We start from the raw sequence: 22,724 nt of genomic DNA on the forward strand, positions 1-22,724 counted from the left end.
TGCGAACTAGTACACAGAAGAACTGAAATTCACCAAACCACATTGCAAGCAACTTGAACGCCGATGGAGTCACAACCTTGACAAATAAGACAAAAGTGCTTAAAACTCAGCCCTCCAGTCTACCATCTGCAATTCAGATCCACCAAACGATCAGCACTAACCGAACAAATTGAAAACAGCTCCAACAATGCCAAATAAAAAAATTTCATAGTGAAGAACATACCTCTCCCTCTGCCAGCTTCATGACTTTCACCCTATTACAGAAGCTCTGCACCCAACTCCTCAATTACTTTAGTGACAAACTCAACAGCATATACAACAGCTTTGCTCCCCAGCCGGACCCATCCACCCTCACTGCCTTTCAACATGACGAGTCAAGCCCCCTGGAAACCACAATGACCTGCTATCTAACCATAACCATGACAGAAACCGCATCGCTCATGCACTCCATTCAATCAGGGTCCCCTTTGGATCCCTGCCCACACTTTATTTTCACCAAAGGACATTACCCCATCTGCTCCACACTCACGCTGATAGACAATTACTCCCTCATCACAGCCACTCTTCCGGATTCCTGAAAACATGCCACCATACTATCCCTTCTGAAGACACCCTCAGCAGAATTGAAGACTTTGGTGAACTATCAACTTATCTCCTTGCTTCTCTACCTAGCTAAAATCCTGAAAAAAACTTGTCAACAAATGACTGACCAGTCACCTCAAAAACAAAAGCTTCTTCAATCCCCCTCAATCCAACTTCAGGCCCAACCACAACACCAAATCCAGTCTTGTCGCCGACACTGATGACATCTGCTTGTTCATGGACAGAGGAGGCACCACAGCACTAAACATGCTCAACCTCTCAGTCGCATTCAATACCATCACCTACCCCATCCAATGACTCCACAAAACCAGCATACACATAGCCTCTCTCAAATGGAACAACTCCTTTCTCATCAGATGCACTGAAAGAGTCAGCCTGACATTGTGCATCTCTGCTGCTGGTAACCTGATCTGCGGCGGGCACAAGAATCCTCACTCAGGCACAAGTTGTTCATTGCCTACGGAGTGTAGTGTCTTGTGAGTTAGAGATGACAGGACCCTTTTGGTTCCTGACGGACCTCGTAACAGTGGCATAAGTGTGTGGGTGATAGAATTCATGATGCAGAGTATTCAGTTAATGATTACAGGCTGAGAAATAAAGATGTGTAATACCAAACTCCGTGTGTGACGTGATCATTGGCAAATACTCGGGCTGGCAAGGACACTGCTACTGGTGACAAGATAAGGGACTACCCAAACCCTGTGACCCAAAGAATCAAAAGTACTATCTCGGAGAGTTTGACGTGGTCCAAAAAACTGCTCGTACATGCCTTGTGTGCCTCCGTCGAAGTGAAATCGACAATTGCTGTATGTGGAGTCAAAGCGCCACTCCAGCCAGTGTAAAATCTGTGATGAAAGTTAAGGCCTTACGGAAAGTTTTTAGTTGTCGGCTAGAAATTTGCTAGTAAAGTCGAGACTAGAAGTACCGTGCCACAGTATAACACAGAGCCATCATTCATACAGTACAACAATGCTGAAGGCAGCGACAACCAGTTACAGAGAAGCATTAAAGGCAGTCGATGCTGAGTGTAAGGAAGCACCAAAAGAGAAAACATTTCTGATGCAAAGAAATGCTAAAGACAGTAGAAACGAGATACAATTGAAAGAGGTGAGAAGGTGGAAGAACGTGTGGAAGAAACAAAGCCGCTACTCACCGCCGAAGAATGAGACAGCATCTCACAACCAGAGAGTGGGTGCAACAACTCAAATGTTAGCACATGGCTAGTGCTTGACCAAGGTACAGGGCCAAGTGGTCAGCTGACGCTGCTGGAGCGTGCTTCGCTCCAGACAGCAGAAAGTTCCACAGATTATGATGCTGCTGCATTCCTAAAACCACCGCCTCCTTTCCACACTGCCAGAAAGCAGATCATTGATGATAGATTGACTGCCTGGATCGAAACCTTCAATGATTTCATTGATGCACTGGAAGAGTTAAATGACAAAAATATCTTTAAATATCTGAAGAATTTAGCGGGTGAAGGAGTAAAAGAAGTGATAATGAAAAATACCACCAGGTGGTGAAGTGATGAGCCATCAAATCAAATAGTTGCTAAACAGAAAGTTCAATCCTGTGCCAAATGTTGACTATGAAAGGTACATTTTCAACCAAGAAAGGCAGAAAGCTGGTGAAACAATGAACACTTGATTCACTCATCAAGCATTGCAAGTTCAACGAGTTCAATGATGAAGAGGCCTGGCGAATGCTGAAAGAGACAATCATGTGAATACCAGAAATTCAAAAATGTGCAGGAAGAACTTTCAGTTACCCCAGAAGGCATGAGCTTATAAGGGTCGAGGATTGTCATACCAGAGAGCCTGACACAATAAGTTATTGAACTGGCCCATGAGGGACATCATGAAGTTGTTGCTACTAAACAACTTCTACGAGACCGAGTGTGGTTCCCTTGTCTTAATGAAAGAGTTGAAAAAGAGTTAAGGGGTTGTCATTTATGCAACGACTCGTCAGTCAAAACAACCCCACATCCGTTTCATATGTCTGATCTTCCAAAGCATTCATGGGAGAAGATTACAATTAATTTCTTTGGACCCCTTGACAATGGACATCATCTACTTGTAATTTTTTATGACTATCCCCGTTTTTGCCTTTGGAAGATCTGTCATCAAATACTCATGACAGAGTCTTTGAGAGATTGGAAAGTATTTTGGCAATATGGGGTGTCCCTTCGATTTTGAAATCTGTCAATGGTTCGCCTTTCAATAGTTGAGAATTTAAAGATTTTCGCACTCATCTAAATGTCAAGCATCAGAAAAGCACACCTCTCAGGACACAGGTGAATGGTGTGGTCGAGAAATTTAAGAGCACCCTCAAGAGGACTGTTCAGCACGCTGCACTGGAAAAGCTTAATCTCAAGTTAGTTCTTCAGTCTACGCTTTGTGCATACAGGTCAACTGCCCATTCTACCATGGGTGAGAGCCCTGCCATGTTAATGTTGAGGAGAGCCATAGGAACCAAATTGCCGCAATGGACTCCTGAATGATCTATTGACATTAATAAGCTTTACATCACTGATTCGTCTCACAAAAGCAAAATGAAGACCTATGCGGACAGAAGATGCTGTGCTTGGAACACTGTGTTCAAAAGAGGAGATCAAGTTCTTGTGAGGCAATAACAGAAACCCAGGTCTGATGCTCTTTTTAATGCTGACCCACTGATGCTTGTGAATAGTAAACAGCACAGGGTGATTGCTCACCTTCCTAGAAAGTCAATTATGCAAGATCCTTTGCATTTAAAGCACCTGCCTTGACATTCACCAACTCCAGATGTCCAAGACTGATCCACCTGAGAATCCAGAGAGCCCAATGACTGTACCAACGTCTCTGTCACAAGTGCCATTAATGGAACTTTTGGTTCCTGACAGACTCCATAAAACAGTGACATAAGTGCATGGGTGTATGTGGTAAAATTCAGGATGTAGAATGTTCACCTAACAATTACACGATGAGGAATAAAGACATGTAAAACTAAGCTCCGTGTGTGGCATGATCATTAACAAGTACTGTGAAGGATTCTACACAGGGCACTGCTTGCCAGCATCATCCAAAGTCACAGAATGAGCATCATTTTTCATGCTGAAGACACCGAGCTCACCCTGTTCCTCTGCGATGCCTCTCCCAACACTTGGAGCAGGTTCACAACTTGCATGTCCGAAGTTGCTAGCTGGATAAATATCAACTGTCTGAAGCCCAGCTCAGACAAGGCAGATGAGTTACCTCTTCAGAAAAGACACCTCACTGTCGACCTGAGTCTGGTCGCCAGCTGACTTGGACCAACACCTATTCTGGCCACTAAAGCCAGAAACCCCATGGATAGTAGAGGAGAAGTAACTCTCCATTACTAACCTAATCAGTATGATCACCTCCTTCAGCTTCCAAACTCTCAAGATCCTCCACCTAGAATTGAACCATAGAACCATCACTCAGGCTGTTATCACTAACAAACTGGACTATGTTGGCATCAGAGCTCAAATCACTAAGAGGCTCCAGCTTATCCAAAACGCAGCAGCTACATTCACCCTCAAACTCCCACCAACTATGTTGGCATCAGAGCTCAAATCACTAAGAGGCTCCAGCTTATCCAAAACGCAGCAGCTACATTCACCCTCAAACTCCCACCTATCTTGCAAAGAGCGCCACAGGCTCCCCGTCCACAAATGCATACTCTAGAAGCTCCTCAACCACATATACACATCTTACAAATCTCGGCTCCACATGTTAACTGCTGGATCAGTTTACCTACCCCAATCAGAAACCTCCACTCAGCCAGCCACCTGCTTGCCCACATCCCTGGCATCCAAAGTGTTAGAGCAGGCAGATACACTTTCTCATGCTTGGCTCCTAAAGCTTGGAACAACCTCCTCATGAACATCAGAGTCACCAGCTCAGTCCTCTATGGCTTTTCAATTAGGCTTCTGTCAGAGCAGATTCAGCACAGCACCTTCTTTCTAGGGCCTTGATATCTGTTCGGGTGAGATGTGCCCTATACAAATAATCATGACACAACATAACATTAAGGACACAGAGCTGACTAATATACTATCTTTACCCTGGAAAAGGCACACAAGGCTATATGAACACAGTATTCCTGCCTAATATCTTGTACCAAACTAGTGACCTATGTTGTGATAAGCTACCTGTTTTCTATAGAAAAGTGAATTGAATTTCTCATTAACCAGGTTAGATATTTTTATTCAGCTTTTTCAAGACTTCCTCTTACTGCTTAGGATTTGTCAGCTAGTTGTTCTTTTTAATGTTGCTTCTGAGTTTTCAAGAAGAAGGTTAAGCACGGGTTTCACTTCTTTTAAACAGAATCTAGAATGTCTTAGTGGACATTAGGAAAAATTGTTTTTTGTGTCTATTGTATCTGGATCAGACTGGAGGTCTAAATACCATTCGCTCCCACAAAGAATGAAAGGCTTCTGATGGCACTGGCTGTGAGACCAAACAGGGTACAGGACATCAAAAAGCCCGTCCTACTGAACAAAAACCTCCACACTGCTTAGAGCCAACCTCTCAAAATCTTTTAACTTACACTTCAGACTACCATAGATTCCAACCTTTCTATGCCAGAAATCCCCCAAAACTCTGCTAGTCATATTTTCACTGACATAAATTAGACTGTCCCTATGTACCATGCTGAATATCCTTAAAAGAAGAATCCTGAAGCAGGTTAGGAAACAGGTGTAGATCAGTAATGCCAGCAATTCCCAGTGAACGCAGGCCGTGGGAAAGGGCTTGTATGTGTATTCAATGGACAATCAACCTGAAAATCCATAATTAATGTTCCAAAATTGAGAACATGCACATTCTACATTCACAGAACATCTATATTCTATATTCACATTAAAGCTATTGTGTGTCACCAATGAACATATCTCCAGATAAAGATCTGAGAAAATACATTGTTTATAGTTTAGGAAATGCATTGTTCATGTTAGAAAATAATTCAAACTTCATATGAATATATGGATGGGTCACTCAACAATACATGTGACTCATATTCTGATAAGTTCATGTTCTATATAAAGGCAATTTCATGGAGTGAACCTTGAAAAGTCATGGATTAGTTGTGAGAAGTCACATCTAATTTGAGGGCAACTACTATTGTGAAAGATGAGACCCTTAATATTTTACTGATTCCTATTTATTTGAAGTGATATTTTAAAGAGAGAAAGTATAAATTATTACAGTTTATTTTTTCACAACATATTTTATTTGTATTTGTAGCTATAGTTGACCCGTTGGGCCAATTAAACGGGAGCATATGAGTAGAATACATGTACATGGCATAGTTTTGATAGTAGATATATCATTAACTAAACAACAGAAAACAATAGTACGAATGCATGCCATAGCCCATTGCATAACCGTGCAGGTTCCCAGTGACATCTGATTAACTTCTTGTATATAGAGTATAACCTATATTTGATATCTATACCTCAGTTAGGGAGTGTGGTGTGTATTTAGTTGTGGCGGAGGGGGGAAGGTTTTTGTGGGCATCCTCGTGCTATGAACACCGGGCACTGTAGGCCCATACAGAAGTTGAGACCTTGCTTCCACCCCCTATCAGAGGACGAATGGTCGCTTTCCAGAGCGGAGCTATGTCTCTCTTCACTATGGTGAGACCCTGAAACAAAAGATGACGTTTATATTTATTACCCCCGATTTCATCGGCTACTTGTAGGAGGTGAGTTTGGGAGACCTCATTGATGTGCAAACTCATAAACTGGTGATCAATGTGTGACAATAGAAAATGGTGCAGTCACGAGGAACAGAGTCATGCGGACCAGAGTTTGGCTGTCAATTTGCGACCCCATTGGGAATTGCTGGCCCTCCCAGGGATGGTTGCCTGCTAGGCTCAGCAGACCTCCATGTCTGGGACTGCTTTTGAATAAAGCAGTTTTTAAAAAAAAATGCATTTAAAAAAAACAATGAAACCTTTTTGTTTCATTTTTTTAAGTGCAGGTAGTGGTCCCTGGCACCACTGTTTGCCCCTAAAAAACACTGTCCCTTGCATTTGCAGAGGGGAAGGGGTCCTCTGGGGACCCCTTCCCGTTTGCGAGTAATTTACCACCTTCTTAGAAGGGTGGTAAACTGCAACTGTTTTGTGACCGCAATTGCGGTCGGAAAACAGTCCTACATATGTCTCTGACTTGCTATTAGGAAGGGACGCCCTTGGAACGCCCCTTCCTAATAGTGACTTGCTAATCCCATTTAGCGAGTTACAAAAGAATTGCGACTCACTAAATAGGGTTAGTACATGGCCCAATTGTATTTTGCATGCGCAAACGGGTCGCAAACCCGTTCGAGCTCAATAATAACTGCCTCGTTCTTCTGATTGCTTGCATCAACACTGCTGCTCAGCTAATACATATATTGGTAGCACCTTCTGTGTCCTGTCCTTTTCTAAATCTGGTGTGTAGATGCTACAGGAGTAAACAATTCATGTCACGAGGGTGTGTATGTACATTGCAAAGCTGGCTCAAGACCTTATTAAATAGAACTATATGTGTGTGTAATATCCATGTTTCGCACTCATTGTAAACAAAGGTTTGGAGTGTTGATTGTCACATATTTATATTGCTGAGTGAAGCACTGAAATGCATAATCAGTTGCATGGTGCACATAGCCTTGTTTGCAGCGCACAGAGTTCTTGAACTGCCACACACAGAGGAAAGCAATTAGAGGGAACATTGCTGGTAGCATGTGTGTAGCGCCACTCGGCTAGTACCCCCTCCCAACATGAATTGGCTTAGGATAGCATTGATTTGCCAAATCCATGTGGCTGGGACCGGGTATGGATGATTTTGTAACTGATATAGGGGGGGGGCAGAGATACCATCTTAAAGATAGCTGAATTATTAAAGTTTTAATTAAAGTTGTACATTGTAAGGATTAAACAAAGGAGCTAACTAGCTTGAAAATATTTGCCAACAATTTTAGGTTACATAGTCATTACTTCAGGGAAAAACATTTTATACATGAAATGTTGGTAATGCTTGTGTAAGAGCACTGCTAAGTACAGGTCACACGTTATTGGCAATTCTTATTGAGACTTTAACAGTCTACAGCTTCAGTATTTTCGTATGTGAAACATGTTTACTTATGTAGATTATTCTGTCCAAGTAGGTAGGACTTTTCATAGTACAATAGACATTTGCATGTTTTATGCTTCAGTTAAAAAAGCTTGGGCAATATCAGTCCCATTTTTGTTTAACTTGATCCTGATTTTATCACAATTCTCACTCTTTTAATGTGGCTGTTCATATTGTTTGCCATGGCATCTAAGATGTGTACTCATTGCCTGTCAGATCCAGGATTCCTAGAAGTATGGCTTTCAAACCGAAGGTAAAGATATTTCATGAAGCAATGGCACCAGGAGTATTTGCTTAATTTACATTACAAGGGCATTTCAAGGCTTTTGTGTTCTTATACCTTACCATTTGTCACTTTCTCATGAGTTTCAAACCTATATTTTTACACCTTCCTCCTGGCCCTTCAATTTCTACCACATTCTCTTCATTGAAATATTAGTAACTAGCCCCTGAACGTGATTCGTTTTGAGTTAGAGAATATATCAAAGAACTTATTTGAATAATGACTGTAAATGCACTTACGGTGATCCGGTAAGCTTTATCTTCCTCAGGATACACATCTCCAATATATGTAGCATTATAAGAAGGAGGGATAGTGTACTTGCGCAGAATCTTTGCCGGAGTTGTTTTCAGCAGACTGAAGGTATTTTGGGGTCCTGGTATTAAGTCATTCAGAAAAATGCCAAAAACGTTGTGTCCATTAATCATCTTCAGACCCCTGTAGAAATAAAAGTCAGGAACTCAGCTGTGGTTGCAGAGTTTAAAGAACTATATGCAGTGGAAATATTCCAGTGACAAAGACCTTCATCGGGAATATACTGACTCATTAAAAAGCAATCCTACACCCAAAGGCGTTCCAACATTCAGATTCAAAATTCTTCCTAGATATTCATATTGTTAAACCAACTTTATTTAGTTTAGAAATACAGCCATCGTCATCCATACATTATAAGTATTACAACAGAAAAAGGAGAGAAAATGTGGCTGTTCAGATAGGCAACAACATGTATGACAACCCACGCAGGACTCCACCCACTGTGATAGGCCCACCATTATCCCCACATCTTCTCATGTTTGTGAGGACATCCGTGGGCATCATATATGGGTTTTTCTCGCTGTGCACACCAGGCGACTCCAGCATGCCATGTCGATGATGAGGGGGGCATCAGCTGCTTCTAGAGGCGTCTTGTTTGGCCACTAAACAGGTCATACCCAGGAAAAGTCGCTCATTGCAGGGACCACCCAACTCTTCTACCAGTCCCCGCAAGGCTATCTTGGGGGTTAGCTCAATAAGGCGTCCCAGGACCTCTGAGACCTCCTGCTCCACCCCGTTCCAGAAGGGCTTCAATTTGAGGCAGCTCCATGCAATTTGAAAGAAGTCAGCGATGGGTGATCTACAGCGTGCACAGATAGGATGGGTATGGAAGAACCTCTGATGTATATACAGTATGGGGACAGATAGGCCAAGAGGAGTTAATTTTCTTGTATCATCCGCGCAGATATCGCCAGTTCCCAGGGGGACAGGTATGCTTCCCCTTCAGTCAGCCTTCTCAAGGTCGCTGACCCATCCAGTCCATCCCTGTCAAAGGAAGTCAAGCCCATCTGAAGCATGAATGATCAAGGAGCGACATATTTGAGTTATCGCTCCTTTCCCCAACCACCCCATTAATTTATTTTCCTTAAGGGGGCTCTATTCAGGGAGTTGGATGTCAGTGGTGAGGTGTGTCCCCAGAGCATGTGGCACCTGAAGGAAGTGGAAATATTGCATACTTGCTAGAGTATAGTGCTCTTTTAGTTCCTGGAAATTGCCTGTTAAGAGATCCCCTAAGTATGTGGTTCCTATATGGTCCCACTGGTGGAACCCCTCTAGGGCAGAAAGCTTCTGAAGCCACATGCCCAGCAATAGAGGAGAAAGTTACGTCAGCCGGCGGTCCCAACGAATCAGGTGCAAGGCACCCTTCTAGCAGCATATCATCACTTGGGTGTATGTCGGCAAATAGGTAGTCCACGAGCCCCTTGAATAGCACCAAATGAAGTTCCAATAAATAAGCCGGGTCATCCCATCCTCCTGGAAACCCCTCATTAATGGGTCCAGATGTGCCGCCAAGTAGTAAGCATAGATACCTGATACTCCTAGCCCCGCCATCAAAGAGTAACTACTGGGTGAGGCATAAGCTACTCTTCAGCGGCCCCCAGCCCAGATGAAGGTGGTCAGTTTGGATGTCAGGGATCAGCACCGCTATCTGGGCATGGAGTGTGTGAAGTTCGTTTATACATGTAAATAGCAGAGAAGACACATCATTTTGAAGAACACAATGCATCCCACGGGGTAGGCGGCAATCTCTTCCAGCAGTCTAGATCACGGTCATGGGCTGAGGCCAGGCCCTGGAATTTGAGTTTCCAGGCCAAATCTGGGTAGATGGATATCCCCAAATATTTAAACACATCACTGGGGAATGTCCGGGCACCAGCTTCAACTCTCAGCATCCCCTCTCAACTCCACCAGGATGGATTTGCTTGCGTTAATAAGTAGGCCTGAAGCTTCTCTATGAAGGTGAAGAATCTCCAGACATTGAGTACCGGAGGTCGTAGAGGCTCTAAGGATCAGTAGAATATCCTCAGCATAAAGTGGCACCTGATCTTCAAGGCCAGTACTCCATCTCCACCCTTGTATCTGCGCATTGCATCATATGAGGCATGCCAGTGGTTCAATGACTAAGGTGAATACCAGTGGGGAGAGTGGACACTTCTGACGCATACCCCATAGGATCGGGAAGGGGGTGGATAGGATGCCATTCACCTGAGCAATGGTGTTATGATAAAGGAGGTGGACCATTCTCTGAAAGTTTGTTCCTAAGCCCACCCTCATCATGACCACCTCCAGGAATTCCCATGAGACCATGTTGAAGGCTTTGCTAAAGTCCACAAGGAGGTGGGCTAGTTTGCTGTTGACTCTGTGGCTGAGATAGCACTACCTGCATCCACCAAGTGCAATGATGCATGCTCCTGCCCGGTATAAACCCACATTGGCCTATGTGAATAAGATAGGTGAGGGTTCGGGTCAATTGGGTCACCAGAATTTTGGCGATGATCCTAATGTCCTCGCAGATGAGTGAGATCGGACAATATGAGGCGCAGTGGTCCGGAGGCATGCCCTCCTTGGGGCTGACCACAATGGTGGCACAGTCAAGGTCGGTGGGAAACGATCCCCACTGTATCGCCTCTGCCTAGAAATTCAGCTTGTGGGGCATAATAAGGGAGCAGAACCTCTTGCAGGATTCAATGGGATACCCATTGGGTCCAAAAGTCTTCCCCACTGGAGTTTGTAGATGGCTAGGTCCACCTCTTCCTCCATCAGTGGCCCGTCAAGGTCCAGAGCGAGAGATTGCGGAGTCAAGGGTGGTGGGATGTAACGGAGAATAGTGATTTCTATCTGCAAAGGAGGCACTGAGCGATGTGCGTAGTGCTTCTGAGAGAATGTCGCAAAGACCTGGGTGATCGCTGGTAGCTCCTCCCGGAAGTCACCCGTCGGGTCTCTAATCACAGGTACCTCCCTAGTGGAGACACCTCAGGTTGCCAGCCAGTACAGTAGTTTATAGACTTATCTCCCAATTCATTGACCCGTTAAGATGAGGCCCTCTAGCACTGTTTCCCCTCCTCGAGGAAGATCTGCCTCAGTTCAGTTTGGTACACTGTACCTCTACCGAGTTGGTAGATTGAGTATTTCGTTTTCCAGATCAGTCATCCACTCATAATAATAATAATAATACCAGCATTTGTAAAGCACACAGCTAGCTACCTCAGGCGAGGTGCCCCTGCACTGGGGGCCGTCAGGAAGATTAAACGAACCATTGGCCAGCGTCACTAGGTGCCTGCCGCCGTTGCCGGTGACCGAACTGTGAGCCCCCGTATTCCAGAGTCAGCCGCCCTGGCTGCTGCACCAGACGTCTTCCTCATGTTGCGATGACTCCTGTCTCCAGACATAGCCCTTAATCAGCCCAATCAAGGAGTGTTTACATGTAGCCCAAAGCATCACTTTAGATAACACAGAACCGTCATTAGTTTGAAAATATGTTTAGTGCCATATGGGTCGTAGCATTTGTGAATTGGTGCCCCACTCCACCTGGAGGAGGGCATGGTCAGAGAAACCACGTTGGAGAATGCGGGCAGAGTGTAGTGCAAAGAGATCTGTCATGGGCAGCCACAGCAGATCAAGTCGGGCTTCCGTGACATGGGCTACCGATCGATGGGTATATGCCCGCATTGAGGTATGTCAGGAGCGTCATGCATGGCATAGGCCTAGGGAGTCAGTCCGAATCACAAGGTTTGCCGAGTGGGCCCGTCTGCCAGGGTGGGGTTTGGTGGAGGTGTTAAAATCCCTTCCCACCAGGGTAGTCCTGGGGGGCAGCAACACCACCGGGATTTGCAGCGCCAGGAGGATATGTTGTAAAAGCTGCAGAATGGCATAACATGAGACAAAGCTATATTGCCTAGAGGCCATGCGGTCCTCAATCCCAACGTACCGCCCTACTTTAGTAAATGTCAATGGAAGGGCCTTGTGGAGAAGAAGGGAAACCCCTCAGGAGCCCCTAGCAAAACCCGAGTGGAAGACACTGTAATAATCAAACCAAGCAAGAAGGGAGTTGTTGGTGCCTAGCAGATGAGTTTCCTGAAATAAGACTATAGTCGGTTTGAATCTTTTATTGTAACGTAATACAGCCGATCTTTTGATATGGTCCAGAAGACTGTTAGTGTTCCAAGACAATATTATCATTGTGTGGATAGGTGGTGCGATTCTAGAGAAGGTCTGCCAGGGCTCCAAGTTGTGGACCTGTAAGCCAATAGCTTGACTTGGGATGGCTTGCTGCGTAGAAACCTGAAAGGAAAATCGTAGTTATAATAATATAACAATACCTTCAAAACCAACTGAAGTCCCCCCTGACTCCCCCTACCTGTACTTCTTCCCTTGAAGCATCTGATGCCCTAGTTAAACAAAGCATGATGATTCAACACAAGTACTAGAAAGGTAAGAAGTCTGACGGCAGTGTGCACACCTAGGCGACGGATACTATGCCTGACAGCACATATAAGGTCAAAATGTTGAGCGTATGCAGTCACAATAATTTACACAGTGACTGGACATGCAATGCGTTGACAGATGCCACAACAGAGAGTACCCCAGGGTAAGTTATTCCAGTTCCTCCCAGAAGAATACGTCAGATCTCTTGGCACCTTTACTAATTGCTGGGCATGTCCCTGGGCCATCTCAGGTTTCTTATGCAAGAGGTATAGCCAGTTCGATGCCAAAGAGAGGCACTCTGAGAAAGACAGGACGTTGTCAAGTAAGTTAGAGAGCTGCAGAGTCACCTCAAGGGTCGGATCAAGTGCCACCACCGACTGTGCTGCCCCAGATCGGTGGGCGTCCAGCCACTCAGGCACTCCCACCGGATGGCTTTCGTTCTCCAGGATCTAGATTGCTTCTTTTCAGATCTGTGTGCTGGGAGTCATGCCCAGGATCTTTGTGAACGCCCATATCAACGGTCTTCCTAGTTCAAGGGTTGCAGTATTCGCTCCTCCGTGGCTCATTCCAAAGCCTTGGAGAGCTTGTCAGCTGGGACCCATGAACAGAATTAGGTTTCAAGGGTGGTGTCCACTGCTGAGTTTTTGGGGAGGCACACTGGGTTTAGGTTTTTAAGCCATGAGCGGTTCTAAGCATCTTCTGCCCTCTCACTGAGTGTCGCAACCAAAGCCGTCAACTTTCACACTTGCTGCTTAAGGGTGGCCACTTCATCTTCAGTCATAGGGATTCATGTCTCTGCTTCCGTCACACTGTCTGCTGCCTAGTGAACCTGGGGGCAGCATGTGCAGTCTAGGCACATGTTGCAGGATGCAGTAGATGGTTCACACTAACCAGCCAGGTATCGCCAGGCATTGTTGGGCTGGCGGCGTTAGCGTCTCCCAGCCCACAACGGCAGAGGAGGAGGAGGTCTAGGCTGGTTCATCTTAGGCAGTGACTAATCCAGTGGGGAGGGCCTAGGTGTCACCCACAACAACAGGAGAAGGTCTGGAGAGTAAAGCAAAGTGTGGTGGGGCAGCCAGAGCCCCAGTCGCAGCAACAGAAGGAGTTGATGGAGGTGGGGGGGGGCCTTAACTGTGGACCTCACCAGGAGGCTGCATGAGGCAAGAATCAGGCCACCATCTCGGCCACTGGCATATCAGGAGAGTCTGCAGGTCTCTTACAAGCTCTCTGAGCCTTCGCAGTAAGATCTCCCTCCCGGAAGGGGACTTGTGTCCATGAGCGGTCTCAGCAGGGCACCACAGCTCTATAAGACCCCGGACGCCCCCGGACGACTGCTGCACCACACAGGGTGCTCAGTGCAAAGAGCAGTACTGGGAGGCAGGACCCAGAGACCTCAGGCCGTGGGTTGCAAGGACCCATGACCGATCCCCTCGGCGGCCTCCTTCCTGTTTAAACAATAGGCATTTGGGAGAGAGAGAAGGAGGAGGGGGAGAATTTCAGACTTGCTCCACCTGGCAGGCCTTAGAGCAGGGAAGGCAGGAGCCCCCCACAGTGTCTCAGGGACGCAAGGCCGGGTGGAACAGCCACCTGGGATGAAAAACTGTAAAAAATGTTTTTTCTACTGTCATTTAGTAAAAAAAAAAAATTTCATTTTATTTCAAGACTCATTCCAGGTGCCAGATGTGTGGAAATAGAGATCTTCTTTATGTCATGCGAAGTTCACAACCACCTTCATAGTTGACCCCATACTATGTCATTGTTGAGACTGTGTTTGTCACTACTCAAACGATATATTCATCACTGTTCATACCGGAGAAGGCATTCCTGTATCGTGGATGCCCATTTAATGAAGAGAAATCTAGGTATTATTTATAGTCATTTTCAACTAAGAACCCTGCAAACATTTTCTGAAAAAGAAAGATCTTTATTGCCCCTGGTTTGGTTGAGCGCATCTGCGTGGTATTCACCTAGCAGGGTGAGATGAGACACACATGATGAAGCATGCCGCCATACAACTGGGTGAGGTGTCTCCTCTTGTGTCAAAAAGATATTCCTGTAGGACATGATAGGAACACCTATGAGGTGGGCTGATTGATAATTGGGCTATTGTATTCATATATGTGGTACAAATTGCTTTCTAAACATATGAATTCGAGATTTTGGTAACCACTAAGATGATTCAAATGTAAATTGTTTCAAAGATTAGCAAAGTTCTAGCCATTATCCGGAAACCAGAAATTACCTGTCCATGTAGAAAGTTAAGTTATTTTGGCTCTTGGTCTCGATCAGCTGACTGTTACAATTCTATCATTCTGCCTCTGGGGGGCGCTGTACATGGACCATCTGCACCCTGGAAATCACCATTATATCTCATCCATAGTCCATGTATGACACCTGTATGTGAATTCATGTTTGTTCCTCTGTGCACCGGACAGCTTGTTGCTTGTTTTCCAGTTCAGTTCTTGCCCTGCTTCAGCCAAAGCCTGTGTCCTGTTCCTGTATATCCTTCTACAGATTTTGCTCCAATGTTATGTTCCCTTTCTTAGTGATTCTTATGTAGTGTCTAGTTCCCTGAAGTTCTAATCTCTTGCTTGTTACAGTTCCTAGAATACATGTCCTTGACTTGCCTGTTTGTTCTCCAATGTGTTCCATGAATACCTTGCTAATGGCTATTTGCTACTGCTCTTATGTCTTGTGTATGTAAGTACAATACTTGTTTAGTTCCCTTGGGTCCAGAAACAGAATAATCATTTCTGCAGCCTCATTTCAATGGGGTGTGCAGGGTGACTATCTGTGAAAGTTATGTGCACTGGGGCATTGACATTCCCTGCTGATGAGGGAAGTTCTGAGTCTTACCTGTGTTTAACCCTAGTTGCAATCAAGAGTGTTTGTCCGCTATTGATCCGTTCCCTGTTTGTTCATGCTAAGTTTGCTTCCCTTCTCTACCCTGTTCCTGTGCTTTACTCTGTATTGGTTCTTTCTCTTTCCTGGTAAATGTCTTGTCTGCTCTTCCGTTTCGGTACACTACATCTGTAGGGAGATATTCCATGACCTCGAGGGGTGCTCCGTCCGGAGATCCTGACATTGACAGTCCTTGAGACTGGAAGGCCCATCCACATTAATAGGACAGGAAACAGACATATACATCAATCACCTCCACATTATGAAAGGAAAGAGTGGGTCTGGAAAAGGCAGCACATCAGCTCGCACTTTCCATCGAACCAATCAGTGTACCAGATCCCATCTAGTGGCAGTGGCATTTATGGGCCCAAATGCAAGAAAGTTAATAGGCCACCGGGTCAGTTTTAAAATAAAGATGTAATGATGTGCAGTGGGCTATTCATTTCCCTGGACAAGGGACCGTATTATGAATAAGGCGCACTTTCCTTGTTTGCGTTACGGTGCTCCTTTCAAATGGTGTGCCCTGTACACACAAGGAAACTGCACCGTATTAAAAAAATAAATTGCTGCCCCCGGGGGCACCCGCCTGAAGAAGGAAGCCCCGGGGATCTATGGGACCCCTTTTGCCCCACCAAGAGGGCTGTCTTTAGGAGAGGCACTGACAGTGCACCATCTTTTTGTGACACCCTTTCAAGTGCCCCTTAAGGGCATGTTTGCCTCTGCATGCACGTCAGTAATACAGCGCAGGTGCAGAAGCAAAGTGATTTCCTCATTTGCATGGAACACGCCCCCAAGCAAATGAGGGATTATCTTCTCATGATATCGTTGGTGCACAAGCATCTGCAGCCCCTTCTGTAATACCATTATGTCCCGGGGCGCTCAAATCGGGCGCCTGTTGCGTCCCCAGAGCACAATCTATAATACAGCTCCTGGTGTACTAATAACATCTGTGGCCCTGCTTACAGGTTTCCAAGATCCCCTTTATACCTATCTTTTTTCTGTCCCAGTGTCATCCCTCTCTCATCTTCCTCCTTTCCACGCTTCCCTCCTTATCCTCTTCCCTCTCACTCCCCTCTCCTCTCCCTCATCTTCTGTCTCTCACTCCTGCTCATTCTCCTACCTCCCTTCTCTCTCAACATTCCTATTTATAGGCCATTTCTTTTGTTCTTCACCTGGTCTGCTGATTGTCCTTTCCTCCTTTCTCTTTTCCATTGACTCTTAACTCCTTCTGCTATTTTGTCATGTTTATCTCTCCTCCTCTCTATTCTATCTTTCACCCGATCATGTTCTTTCATGCCTTTCCTGGTCTCCATTTCTCCCTTATCTTCTATTTCTTCTGTTCTCCTCACTCTCCCACAAAGAGTAAACATAAATCCAGGCCCGGGGAGGTCTATGTTTGCAATATTTTAAAAGGGAACCCTCTAATATAACTGCAATTGGTGCAGGTCAAACAGCCCCCTTTACCAGTGATACTGCACTAGCTGCACCACTGGTAGCAACGCCCATGTCCAGTGGTTATAATTCCACTTCCACCAGAGATTAAAAAGGTCAACTTCCTGATGTGCACCAATAGTAATTATCAGGGAAAAAAACTATACAGGATCTACAATTAGTTTGTTTCTTCTGAACCAGTGTTTCTCTTACTACCTCCCATCAAAGTCGTTTTGAAAATCAAATCCCCGAACGCCACTGTGTCTTTACAACTAAGTGGTGAAAACTTGCCACATCAAAATCCATCAAGATTCTCTTTTCCCTCAAAGGAGTCTGATCACCTTATGAGGTCTATAGTGTGAGACTCTTTAAGCCTCCCCTGGTTGCTGCTGCTCATGATGCTATTTATACAAATGTGGCTGGTACCGCAGTCAGGTGTCTATGACTTTGTGGAGGGAAACAACTATGCAAATCTGCAGGTCTGCAGGGTTGAACGAGGAGTGATATGGGAGGGCTTTGAGAGCTTTATTGGAGCTGCCAACTCACAGGGTGCCATTGTGTGTCACACGATTTTGGCTCCCTTCACACGGTCACGGTCATCTGGTGAGGAGCCGGAATCACGTAGGCAGAGAAAAACAGCTAGAAACCAATGCACAAACAACGTCAGGGGTCACCCTTTTAAAACAATCTTTTTTGGAGGGGTGGGCAGGGGCTTGGTGAGGGGCAGAGTGCCTCTTAGGCAGCTCTTGGCACGAGGCCCCGCCCTTCTCATGTATGCCTTTATGAAATTGAGCTGATCATCAATGACGTGAACAGAGAGGGGAACAAAGTTCCACAACTTGGCAGCTGCGAGAGAGAAAGAGAGACCTCTAGTCAGAGTAAAGAATCCGGGGAACGGAGAGTGTTAGTGGAGTGGAATGTAAAGAGCGAAATGGAAGATGGTGAAGAAATTTTACTTAAAGATTATGATGCCCTTTTCTGTGAAAGGCATGTTCGGCAAAGCAGAGGGATGAGGTTTGGAAAAGTGGGCCAATGAAGGGACAGCAACAAAGTGTTAGGAGCATGTCTTGGTAGGCTGAATATTAGATTGACCGAATCGAGTTGGTTAAGAGCATAAGCAGAGAAACCAAGGCAGAAAGAGTTATGGAAATCTTTCTGCAAAAGTATGGTACCCCCCAGGCAGCCAATTCCAAGCCACTTGCGGTGCATTGCCATGCTCGGTATGGAGTTGGCAACAGGGCCTGGCCTGTGACAGGTCCTTGCTTCCATTCCCCTACGGGCAGCCAACCCTACGCCATACCAGGACAGCGACCATGTGCTCCATGGGGTTGACTGCAGGGCCTGGTTCCCTCGTGGGCTGGGAACCCCACATGGCTTTTGGCCATGTACGGCGTGGGGTTGACTAGCATGAATATGGGACCCCCTCTAAATGTATTTTCTAGGTCAGGGAAAGAGGGGAAAACAACATCAAGATAAACAGTTTCCCTCACGACCTCTTAAAGTATTAACCAAACACTTTTGTATCTACTTATTTTATACACAAGGTGACTCCAAATGTGACTATTTTTAAACTTTTTTATTTATTCATTTTTTATCATTTCTTTAAATTCTTCATTCATTTCATAGAAAAAGGTTTTTACAAAAAAACATTTAAAATTTATAGAACAGTTCATCAATAGACATCGTACAAACAAGAAAAACACTAAATATTCATTTGTAGTACACTCATACACCCATTACCATACATACTGCATTCATTCTACAATCTGTGTCGGAGGGATCACGTGTAGTTGTGTGATCTAATACGCAAGGTCGACGCGTTTCGGTGGGTTTGTGACCACCTTCCTCAGGACCTCTTGACAGAACAGTCGTTCACTCCACAAAACATTAAGCTTTCTGTATCGACATCTATGGGGATACGACAATGTAGTCCCAATATTCTGTTCTGGTTAGGCTTTGAAACAATTTGTATGCCATCCACTATAGCAATACGACTCTGACGGATCCACACATGAGGAGGCGATTCAAGGCGGCACGTTACTTTAACGAAGATAAAAAGACAAGCCTGTGAGTATAATAAGACGAAAAGGACATACCCCGTTGGCATTCAGAACTTATGTAAAAAAGACTACACACAAAGTGAATTTACCCACCTCTAGACGCTCCTCATGTCCATGGAGATTTGAAAATATGAACAGCAAGTCTTTACTTGCAGAGTCGTATTGCTATAGTGGATGGCATACAGATTGTAGAATGAATGCAGTATGTATGGTAATGGGTGTATGAGTGTACTACAAATGAATATTTAGTGTTTTTCTTGTTTGTACGATGTCTATTGATGAACTGTTCTATAAATTTTAAATGTTTTTTTGTAAAAACCTTTTTCTATGAAATGAATGAAGAATTTAAAGAAATGATAAAAAATGAATAAATAAAAAAGTTTAAAAATAGTCACATTTGGAGTCACCTTGTGTATAAAATAAGTAGATACAAAAGTGTTTGGTTAATACTTTAAGAGGTCGTGAGGGAAACTGTTTATCTTGACGGCGTGGGGTTGACTGCAGGCTAGGCCCAGCACCTAACCCCCACGGGTGCACATGGCTGAACATAAAGGGTGTCTTTTTAAGGGACGCAGAGCTATTGCATTTATCAAAGGGTCAGTACAACAAAATATAAAAAGTAAGCCTATTTGCTTTATGAAGGGGTCAGGATGTCAACAAACATAAAGCACATATATTGTCTTTGTCAAAAAGGGATCAGTAATTATAATGAAATGTATATTTAATAAATTCACACAGTTCAATGTGTTGTAAAAGTGATTGTCATTGAAAAACTTAGAAAGCCTTAGAAAAAGCATCAAAATGTTTTTGATTATTTTTAAAACATTTTTCAGGCTACAAAGTGCAGCCATAGAACCAACCACAAGGAGGCTATGCACTCCAGCTGAAGAGCATCAAGCTCCACCGAGGAGTGCTTCAAAATAATATGGTAATTTCTCCTGGTGTCATGGATGTTATGACCCAGAAAACTTCTTGTTTTTCCCAATGTTGCTGGAAGGCTGCTGCATTCCCTGCAGCCACCAGAACATAAAAATATGCTTGGTTGTGCCCCTGTCCCTTCTAGGGACACCACTGAAAAATATGATGCACTCCTTGCAAAGTCCAGTGAATAATCAATTAGCAGCAGCTGCTGCTAATTTATTATTCTTTTCTTATTTCTATTTTGGATGTCCTGGAGCCCCGCCGTCTCCATGCAAGCTGCTACATGGGCCATGCAGAAGCTAACAACATGTTTTTAAATATACATATTTGGAGAGTTTGGGGTACCCCGGTGCCCACATAGGGCACCCTACACCATTGTTTAGGATGTGGAGTGCAGGAAGGAGCCCCAGAGCCCATGTGGCACCACGAGAAAACTGTTACCACAGGAGCTGGCATCTTTTGGTTTTGACTTTTCAAGTAGAATGCCCCGGTGCCCACCTGGGGCACCCCACAACATGTCCCACATTTAGGGCTGTGGGGTAGGCCTATGGCCCACACAGCCATGCAGACTCCCCTGTCTGCACTCATTCTGGGCTCAGGGTGAGTCAGCATTGATCCCACACAGCAGGCTCACCTTTACTCTAACTCGCGCCGGGCGGGAGCAATTCTGTTTTGCCTGCCTGAGAACGCAGGCAGAGAAAATGTTTTGTGCTCCCACCCGGCTAGTGAGAGGACATTACACAATCTGTGCCTGCGATTTCAGGTAGAAAAAATAGAATGCCCCGGAGTCCCAGGGCCATAGAATGACTCTGGGAGGGGGGCCTGCAGGCCCCCTCCTCATTTTGAAAGCTCTAGTCCTTGGGAAAAGGGTCTTGGGCCTCCTAGTGGCTCAGGGATGGGGGTGCACCCCTCTTACTAAAATAAAGAAATGTGCCACCCACACAGGACCTGCCATACCCTGGGGGGTTATTTTTTTAAAGGGTGAGTACCCATGCTTTTTAAAAAACTATTTTTATTTTATTGCAGATCCACTGCGAATTAGAGTAAAATGTAAATATATATTACATGGTGCAGAGGAGCGATATATATATATATATATATATATATATATATATATATATATACATCCAACACAGCTGCCTGCTGTAAAGAAGGCCCACACAGGCGAGTAGATTTTGCCACTATCTTTATTGCAGGAAAGCAAAACATCCCACTCAAGTGCCTCGCTGTAAATACCAAGTCCAGCCCGAAGCGTTTTGTGTCTTGGAACACTTCCTCAAGGGCTTTGAGCTTTTGATGAGTTCAAACACCGGCAGTTTCCTGGCACTTAATTAAATATCTTAGTTCCGCCCACATGGGCGTGGCCTTCCGCATGGCTTTGTGGTCTTCGTAGTGCCGTATTATTACTGCAGTGAGTTTGCCGGGTAATCCTCTTCAAACATATTAAATCCCAAGTGGGTTGCGATCAGCGCTAGGTGGTTTGTTTCGCTGCTTACATCCTCTAACAGCACTCGCTTGTCCTTAGCGCTGCTGCATCATGTGGCACAACAGCAGGACTGCACCGAGGTGCAGTGGGGCTCCTCTCGTGGCTCAGGCTGCGCCGCCAATGTATCCAACACAGATGCCTGCTGTAAAGAGGGCCCAATCAGGCGAGTAGATTTTGCCACTATCTTTATTGCAGGAAAGCAAAACATCCCACTCAAGTGCCTCGCTGTAAATACCAAGTCCAGCCCAAAGCGTTTTGTGTCTTGGAACACTTCCTCAAGGGCTTTGTGCTTTTGACGAGTTCAAACACTGGCAGTTTCCTGGCACTTACTTAAATATCTTAGTTCCGCCCACATGGGCGTGCCCTTCCGCATGGCTTTGTGGTCTTCGTAGTGCCGTATTATTACTGCAGTGAGTTTGCCGGGTAATCCTCTTCAAACATATTAAATCCCAAGTGGGTTGCGATCAGCGCTAGGTCGTTTGTTTCGCTGCTTACATCCTCCAACAGCACTCGCTTGTCCTTAGCGCTGCTGCATCGTGTGGCACAACAGCAGGACTGCACCGAGGTGCAGTGGAGCTCCTCTCGTGGCTCAGGCTGCGCCGCCAATGTATCCAACACAGGTGCCTGCTGTAAAGAGGGCCCAATCAGGCGAGTAGATTTTGCCACTATCTTTATTGCAGGAAAGCAAAACATCCCACTCAAGTGCCTCGCTGTAAATACCAAGTCCAGCCCGAAGCGTTTCGTGTCTTGGAACACTTCCTCAAAGGCTCTGGGCTTTTGATGAGTTCAAACACCGGCAGTTTCCTGGCACTCACTTAAATATCTTAAAAACTGCCAGGAAACCGGCAGTTTCCTGGCACTTACTTAAATATCTTATATTTAAGTAAGTGCCAGGAAACTGCCGGTGTTTGAACTCATCAAAAGCCCAGAGCCCTTGAGGAAGTGTCAACAGGTCAACAGGTCTCCCTCTGGGGGGGTATAGTATCACTACCCTGCCCCCTTATATCTCTTTTAATGTTTTTTCTAGGTCTATGAACTGCACTAAAACCACTCACCTGGCATGAGGCATCCCCGGACTGCCCTCCTCCTTTACCCGCCGTCTGGGTAATTCTTTGTGAAAACTGCACCTGTGCATGCACATTTTTGGTAAGAAATGCGCGGGCACGTGCGCATGTGCAGTTTCTCAAAGAA

The 22,724-nt window shown here is 45.1% G+C and overlaps 1 protein-coding gene across 1 annotated transcript in view; it reads right to left on the reverse strand.

The window, feature by feature from the left end:
* The window catches only part of LOC144769959 (alpha-N-acetylgalactosaminide alpha-2,6-sialyltransferase 2-like), a 607,277-nt gene that overhangs the window by 363,728 nt on the left and 220,825 nt on the right, over positions 1-22,724 (reverse strand). Inside the window, exon 2 of the mRNA XM_078654157.1 lies at positions 8,237-8,432. Coding sequence (XP_078510283.1) covers positions 8,237-8,432 — 196 coding nt within the window. The remainder of the gene's footprint in view (positions 1-8,236; positions 8,433-22,724) is intronic.

This window comes from Lissotriton helveticus, chromosome 7 (genome assembly GCF_964261635.1).
Source record: "Lissotriton helveticus chromosome 7, aLisHel1.1, whole genome shotgun sequence".
In the NCBI taxonomy this organism is placed as follows: Eukaryota; Metazoa; Chordata; class Amphibia; order Caudata; family Salamandridae; genus Lissotriton; species Lissotriton helveticus.